The following is an 8,362-nucleotide window of genomic DNA, read 5'->3' on the forward strand; positions in this document are numbered from 1 at the left end:
ATTATATTTTTATATAAATATGATATTCAAATTGAAACAATGTTCAAGTTTACTATTTTAACCAATATTTTATTTACTTGCATAAATATAGCCACGATTTAATTTTAATCATCTTAACAAAATTCACGATATTAAGACTCGCTTCTCTTGGGTTTGATTAAATCCATATTATATTACCTTTGGTTTTTATTGGTGAGAGGTAATATCCTATCCAACTTTCCCTTCTCTTGGGATATTGGATTGACCATGCATGCATGATAAAAGCTGCATCAGCATTCAAATGCCATTTCAAACAAATGGCTATAAGATATATCAGCATTCAAATTCCATCCAATTGTTGATATAATAAAGCAAAAGGATAACAATAAGTATTAACCACTGTGCTCAAGATTTTACATTTGGCCATATCTTCTGTATCAACCAACTGGGGATAGAGTGATAGTGTACGCAAGGCAGAAGCTGAAATCTATATAGTCTAGCATCTCGAAGCCAAAGGGACTATAATAAAATGGAAAAAGGCCAATGAAAATCTCACCTCCTCTTGTGTACCTCCAAAAAAATGAATTAGGATGGTATAAGTTGGGTGATAAAAAATTACAATATCATTGAGGTATCGAGGGTTTTCTCCCCAAGAGCTATTTCAGCTTTGCAGGAATAGCAATGACGACTTATAACTTCGATTAAGGTATTCTCGATGTATCCTGCCGTTTAAGAGGGACACCTTCATCAAAGCCATCCTCTTCTTCATGCTTTAACGATCGCATTGATATAGAAGTTGTCAAACTTGGACCTGATTGAACATAATCTATCAAAGGTTTAATATGCCAAAAGAGGCATGACTGACAGTATATTAAGGTTTCATGAGATCATACCATCGACCATGTCCTTGGTTTTGTGAAGAAGAAAAGTTCCCGAAAGGATTGTTATGAATCCACACATCTCTGTTATAATCTGAGTTGGAGTCTGCCTATCCCAATCCTGATATCAGAAAAAACAGATAGCGGAGCAGCTCAAAGGAATCAACAGCAATCTCAACCACCAGAAAGCTAGAAAGAAGTTCGATTTAATATAATAACAGTCACAAACAGGGCCACTATATAATATCGAACAAGGGAATTGCAACTCGGAATTGACAGTATCAATTAAGCTCTTTTAAACATTATAATTAGTGCCATTCTGATACCATCAATGACTGGAAATTACCTTAAACATGATGACACTAGCCAAAATGGTCAGTGATGTAAACATAACATAGTATATAGGAGAAACAACAGCTGTGTTGAAAGTATCAAGCGCCTGCAATTATGAAGACAAAATAATAATAAGAAAGGAATCAGACAGTGAACCGGAAGTCTTAATTTAGCAAAAATTGGCAAGACAAACAAAGGTAAAAGGGACACTATTTCACGGAATTAGAAACTAATGAATAGATATATTTAAACTGAATTAAAATTTAAATAAATGATTATGAACACCATAGCAAAAATATCAGAAAGCAACATTTCAGGTGAAAATGAAATTTTCCTCTTTGCATCTTTCACCACTTATTCGCAACATTTCTTTCGTCTCCTTTTCTTTGAAGGGCCTTACGAAAATTAATCAAAATAAAGACAAAAATGTAGACATCAAAAGAGAAAGAGAAGGTACCAAAAGAAGAAAAGGCAATGTGTAACCATTACCTTGTTTAAATAATTCATTTGGGTAATCACACAAGAAGCCACAACTAAAGTAAAGGCCCAAGTTTGCGGATACAGAAGCTGATTCATTCCTGAAAAGGTTAACTTCAAGGCAATACCAAGTGCTTTAACGCTCATGACCTGTCAAAGAACATCCTTAGAAATAGGAATTGGAGGGGAAAAAGGGAAATACCATTGAACGCACACAGAATTAAGCAAGCAATAAACTAGTACTGATGCATACCGAAATGGAGCCCACGAGAGAGCAAACTCCAATGTAAACCATAATGTGTGTCTGTCCATATTGTGGAACAAAGTGGAATATAAGTGTAAAGACAGCTGTTAAGACCAGAGCTGTGTAAAACAAAAATCCTGCAAGAAGATCAAGGTACATTCATTTTACTGGTTTGCAGTTCAACAATTTAGAAAAGAAAATAATGTTATGAGCTAAGAACAATATTATTAAGAAAATGCAACCTGGCTCTGTAGCAAGATCCCAAACTTCTGTTACAGATTCAATCTGACGTTCTTGGGGAGCATGCAACACAATTGTTGTTGAGCCCACAACACACAAAGCACAACCAAGAATCCCAAAAGTATGTAACTTTTCCCGCAAAATGATATGCGCAAGTACCGCACTGCATGAGAAGTGATGATTAACGATGAACGCTTAAATGCCAAACCTAAATTTGAGTGAGATATTTGCATGCCTGATAATGATGCTGAGTGCACCAAGAGGAGTGACCAGGATGGCTGGTGCGAATGCATAAGCAGCAAAATTAGCAATTTCCCCCACGACCACTGTTGTAACAATTAACAATTAGAATTAAGTACTTCTTTGTCTAGATGACTTCCTGAATATTAAGATGTAACATGGAATGTAACTAACAAAAACAGCATTCTATAGAAGCACAATACATTATTAAGGTCATCCCATTTTTAAATGGTGTAAGGTAGCTTTTATAATATCATCTTTTAGGGACAATATTTGGAAAAGAAGTAAAGAATGAAAAAATGATATAGGCTCCAAACAGGAATGAAATATCCATAAGATATTGTGTTAATGATCAATGAGAAATGGATAAAACTCACTTGTTATCATGCCAAACCACCAAAGTGGCTCAAGCAAGTACGAATACCCTCCAACTCCTGTGTAAAAACCAGAAAAACCAATGTCATTTGGATCGATAAGGCATAAGAACAATGAAACCTCCTTGTAAAGAATGAAAAGGTGAAAATCACTAAATGATAGCAAAAGCATCCAAACATTCTTCAGATAATTGAGATAAACACAAAATCGTGTAATTGCAATACAACAGAAAACTTAGTGCAATAAACACAGATATACAATGAATAGAAAAAGCTTGGTTCAATAGCAACAAAACATACAAGCCAACCAAAGATCATCAGAAATTTGAAACATTCAATGCATATCATTTTCTCCAACTGCATTCTATACAGACATATCGTATCTTTCTTTCACACATTATGCAAAATTTCTGCATAAAGAAACTTGGACAGATTGCTGGATTTCGTAAACAATTTATAATCAACAAGTTAGAAGAGAAGTACAATCAAACATGACATGCAAAACCAAGATCAAAATGATGCATATAAAAATGATTAACTTTATGAAGAACTAACTTACTAAATACAAGTTTAATTCCCACATTGGTGAATTGAATTCACAGGGCGGGCAAATAAATTTCCATCATTTACAGTTCACTAAAATTCCTTTCTTTTTTTTCTAAATTGACTAAAGAATTATTCACAGAATCCCACAATTATTTAAGCCTAATTCCTATCTTCTACTAAAGAAAAAAGAAAATCCCAAATCAAATCATCAAGAAAGAAGTAAACTTTTGATAAATTGCAGTACCTGCCCTGACGCCAGAAGCACCAGCTTTCTTCAAGCCTTTTTTCTTAACAATGAAACTTGCCCCAATAAATAAACTGGAAGAAATGGCTAAAACCAAACCCTTAATATTATCTGAGGACATTCCCTCGCTCCATCTTCGCACAGCTGCCATACTCTTAACCCTACCTTAAATGAAAAATCCTAATAACTATATTCTCTGTCACCAAAACTCGGCAACGATCACCGATTTGGTCTGAACTCGGACTGAGTCTAAAAAAACGAGTCCATGGATCTGGAAAAAATTCCCAATTTCACCAAAAAAAATAAGCTTGGAGCAGTTTTAAATATCAGATCTCGGCCCTCAAAAAAAGAGAGCGAAGGTGGAATATCAGTCGAGAAAAAAAAGAGAGATAGAGGAAGAAGCGTATTAGTATTTACAATGGTGAGTTGGGAAAAGAATCTTGACTCGGTTGACGCGGAGTGAGTTTGGAAAGGAACGACAAGTCTGAGCTGAGGAAAGAAGAAAATCTGAAAGAAAGAAAGAAATGGTTGTCGGCGCTTAAAATATAGAGGAGGAGAGAAAGGGGAGGAGTGAGATAAGACGAGTTATTGCTGAGTTGGATGGGATGAGTAGTGAGGCAATTAGTAATGAAAAACAGCTGTTTTGGCTGTGACTGTGAGAGACAAAAACTTCTTGGATCGCATCACAGCCTTCTATTGTTCTTTTTTATTTGCAATATTTGGCGCATATCCGATCCCATCCTTTTTTTAAGATAAGATATATATGTTTTCTACCTATCTCTAATCATTACTATTTTATCAATTAATATTTTTCTAAAATATTTTTCTAAGCTAAAAGTATTATTGAGGCAGTATGCTAGGGGCGGGATGTATTTTGCTCTCTTTACGTAAAAACGAGTAAATTAATTTTTATATATTAAATTAAAGAGTAAATTAATTTTTTATTAAATATTTCATCTATTTGTATTATTAAAAATTGAAGTGATTGACGGAATAACCAAACAATGACACATGATTTATCATGTGTACCTTATACTAATATATAATGACTAATTTTTAACAATAGAAATGGATGAATTTTTAACAGAAATATCAGTTTATTCTTTAATTTAACTTATAAAGATTAATTTACTATTTTTAAAGTAAAATAGACAATGCAATTCGACTCTAAATACAATAGCTTTTATGATACTTTTATTGATTTTAAGAAATAAAAACTCGAAGATGAATCACTCTCTCCCATTGCATCACATCAAAATTCAAAATCTCTCCCATTGCAGCACATCAAGATTCAAAATCGAAATGATGATAAATTTCTTGAGGTGATCTCGTCGTATTTCATGCATGCCAATTGTGAAATAGTGACGTAGTTAGGGGGTCTCATTCTCCCCTAAAATGAAATATTTTCATTTAAACTCTTTAAATTTTTTAAAATTTTAAATTAGTAAAAATAAAATTACATTTTAACCTCTTAAAAATAATAAAAATTTAATTTAATCTTTAAAATTATAAAATATAATTATTAAAATAATAAATTATATTTTTACAATTATAAAATTATAATTTAATTTCTACTTGTAAGATTTTTTAGGATTTGCCTCACTAGCCACGTATTGCTCTATCTATTCTCCCGCATTCAAAATAAATTAATATTAGTCGATTGAATGGCGCGACGCCTTGCCTTATCGGCTAATGTCTTTCATCAATTTTTAAAGTTGAAAGTACCAATGCCGGTGTAGTGATAGCGATATAGACTATGATGTTGGCCTGTCGCTCGATTTGCTTCTCGAGTCGAATGGTTTCTATTTCCATCTTCTACCAAATTTCCACGCCGTTTAAGGTATAAATAATTAATACGAGTCTCGATCAATGCAGTGACGCTGCTCGACCATCACTTCATACGTGCGTTTTCTCAGTCGAAGCTATAAAGTGGTAGTACTTGTCAATTGACATTCGATCATTTCCACATTCACAAAATAAAGCAATAATATAAATATGTATATGTTTAATAAAAGAATTTGCGTCATATACTCAGATTGCAAATTTTGGATACCATAAAAGAACCAATACTTTCAGCCCTTTTACAGCAATGAACTTCTTGGTCCTTGGAGAAATATTAAGCTTTGAAATAATACTTAATGAATTCAACATAAACTATTAGTTTATCCATTCTAATTAGCAACTTAAAAAACTCACTCTGTATTTGTTGGCCCCTGAATACGAAAATAGTACAACGTTTGTCATTTTCACATCAGCAAAATAAAGAAATAATTTGTTTCTTCCATTTCATGCCACAAAATCTTACACTAATCTATTTCATAGCTTCTGTTTTATTGGCCCCTGAATACCAAGTCAGAGAGATTACAAGAAAAAAAATGTTCTTAGCATGATGAATTTTAAGATATTCCGACCCATTAAATGCATTATATGTTTGAGTAAACCATAGTTTTCATAATTTTATCGCTATCCGCAAATTCCAATTCTAAAGCATCACAGACTCTTTTGCAATTATGAATATCCAAAACAGAGTAACAAGTCTGCTATCCATTAATATTTACTAATTTAGTGGATGTACAAAGCATTTTCTTAACCAAAATTACTAGAGATCCTACAACACTGGAAACCATACTCATTACAAAGCTTCTTCTTAGTTTTGTTACCCAAAGAAAAACAGGGACATCCATGACCATGAACAAGGGTCCTGGGAATCGAGACTGTAAATAATACAAAAGCTAATAGCTAACTGCTTTTATGATCTAGAACATAAGCAACTATTCTACCAAATATTCTAACTGCCCTAAATACTCGGACACTATACATAGCTTCACCTTGTTCTTTTTCTTCCATATAGAACTCAACTTTATCGCCAATAGTAAGCTCTTTGGTGCAAACGAACTCGCGCCATCCTTTGGTAAGGACTGGTTTCAGGTACCTCTTTCCTTTACGAGTGTAAATTTGGAACTTCCAGTGATGCCCACTCTCGTCTCTAGCTTTGAACTGCACCACATGATTCCCATCTAAGGGAGGGAAATATTTGAGGGACTTACTTGGGATCGTCAATCGTTTCTCGATATCTGTCGTCTTCAGTTGTTTCGACACTATTGCCTTTGTCATTGCTGTTTCTTTTTTTGTTTTGTCTTTGCTACTGCAATTCAATCACGTAGAGTGACGCCAAATGATGGTGGTATATATAGAGGGGAATAGTATTTTGATTATACAGCGATTTGATAAGTAGTAAGGAGACTCGCGATATGGATAGTAAAAGTATGCTTGACACTTAATGGATAGTGCGACGACGTCCTAAGGCGTGCGCTCTGATGGAAGTTTTGGGTTTTTCTTCTATGATTCCTCTTAGTTTTGGCGACACTGTATTTTCCACGCAAGATGATCGGTCTGGGGCGCGCGATTTTGCTCGAGCTTCTGGGTTTTTTTTTTTTTTAAATCTAAAGTCAATAACAACCTCTAATTGTGAAGGCACTTTTCTTTGGAAGAAAATAAGTTGAATTAAGCATTCATTTTCATACATCATGAAATGATTATGGATGTACTCTCATGAATTTTGTAAAGTTATAAATTAGTTTAATAATAAAAATACACTTTAACCTATTAAAGATAATAAAATTTTCGTTTAAATTCTTTAAAAAATTTAAAATAATAAGCATAAATAATAATAAAATTATATTTTGACTCTTTTAAAAATTAAAAATTTAATTTTGGCTATCCTGTTGATAAACACACAAACTCAGACTAATGATTTTGCCTAATTTTTTTTCATATAAATTATTGAATCATTAGATTTTTGCTAAAATAAATTACAAAATTATTGAATTGGTGATCTCTTTACTTTAATTTATCATTTTATACTTTATAAAAATTTAAAAATTAATTTAACTAATGATAAACATATGAATTAAAGTTACTGGTTTTAAACTAATTTATTACCTATAAATTACTAAACTCTTGCCTTTTGGGTTTACTTGAGCTGTGCAAGAAATCTTGGCCACCACTGGACCAACTGACGATAACTTAAATATAGAATTTTTTATTTTAATGGAGGATACTTTTTATTATTAATATTAATAAATAAATTTAAAACTTGGGACCAATCATGTCGTGTCTCGCGAGACTTGGAAGATCTTGTCCAGTTCTAGCGATGTAGTCGGGCAATGCTTGGAAAAAGAAAGCAGAACATTTGAACAAAGGGATATAAAGTCAAAAGTTCAAGGAAAGCGTTTGTTAACTATGTACCACGAGTATTACAAATCTGGACAACTTAAGTTCATCTTGCTACTGCTGTATATGCAATGGCTATGGAAGATTCTGAGAACAAAAAGATCCAACTCGACAGCCACACTAAATACAACATGTTTAATCAACCTATCGCACGACTTTGGGGTTTATAATCATTAAGGGATGCGCAAGGAGTGCCGCACGAGTGCGCGCGATTTCTCTAGTGACATTGTTGAGCTATGACAGTGTGGACCCACAAGTTATGAATATTTATTTTATGTCAAATCATTCAACTTCTGGATTTTGTCAACAAACCTAATTGCTATATAATCTTGGCGATAGCGTTGATGTTTGCTAAGGTCGCGCGAGCTGCCCGAATTACTTAAAAAGACAAAACAAAGTAACACTGACAAATGACAATCATATTTAATAAGTGGGTTTTCAGGAAAAAAAATAAAACAAGCGCTTTTTTCAGTTTCCCGAGCGCAATCGCACGATTTTGTCTTGACAATTATTAAGCTAACTATATTTTGTTAAACAAATTGCTAAGCAATTGACATGAAGTGTTTTCGCGATA

The 8,362-nt window shown here is 33.2% G+C and overlaps 1 protein-coding gene across 5 annotated transcripts; it reads right to left on the minus strand.

Moving 5' to 3' along the window:
* Positions 1-343: 343 nt before the first annotated feature.
* LOC107908566 (probable magnesium transporter NIPA3) lies at positions 344-4,287 on the minus strand. Of its 5 annotated transcripts, none has more exons than XM_041089303.1 (10): positions 3,973-4,287; positions 3,556-3,826; positions 2,769-2,825; positions 2,387-2,477; positions 2,154-2,314; positions 1,921-2,048; positions 1,680-1,817; positions 1,204-1,296; positions 873-978; positions 344-790 (listed from the first exon to the last, which is right to left on the minus strand). In XM_041089303.1, exons 2-10 carry the CDS (start codon positions 3,704-3,706, stop codon positions 681-683), a joined length of 1,035 nt encoding a protein of 344 aa, XP_040945237.1. In that variant the 5' UTR covers positions 3,707-3,826; positions 3,973-4,287; the 3' UTR covers positions 344-680. The 5 variants fall into 5 exon arrangements, with proteins under 5 accessions (XP_040945237.1, XP_016691266.1, XP_016691267.1 ...); XM_016835777.2 differs by having other exon boundaries at positions 344-805; positions 3,973-4,254; XM_016835778.2 differs by having other exon boundaries at positions 3,556-4,287.
* Between the last annotated feature and the right edge of the window lie 4,075 nt (positions 4,288-8,362).

The sequence above is a fragment of the Gossypium hirsutum genome, chromosome D02 (genome assembly GCF_007990345.1).
Source record: "Gossypium hirsutum isolate 1008001.06 chromosome D02, Gossypium_hirsutum_v2.1, whole genome shotgun sequence".
NCBI classification, from domain to species: domain Eukaryota; kingdom Viridiplantae; phylum Streptophyta; class Magnoliopsida; order Malvales; family Malvaceae; genus Gossypium; species Gossypium hirsutum.

Coding starts and splice junctions, on each gene's coding strand:
- LOC107908566 (XM_016835776.2), bottom strand. CDS start 3,706: ATGGCAGCTGTGCGAAGATGGAGCGAGGGAATGTCCTCAGATAATATT. Junction 2,826..3,555: donor TGCTTCTGGCGTCAGGGCAG/GTACTGCAATTT, acceptor GTTTTTACACAG/GAGTTGGAGGGTATTCGTAC. Junction 2,478..2,768: donor GTGGTTTGGCATGATAACAA/GTGAGTTTTATC, acceptor TTGTTACAACAG/TGGTCGTGGGGGAAATTGCT.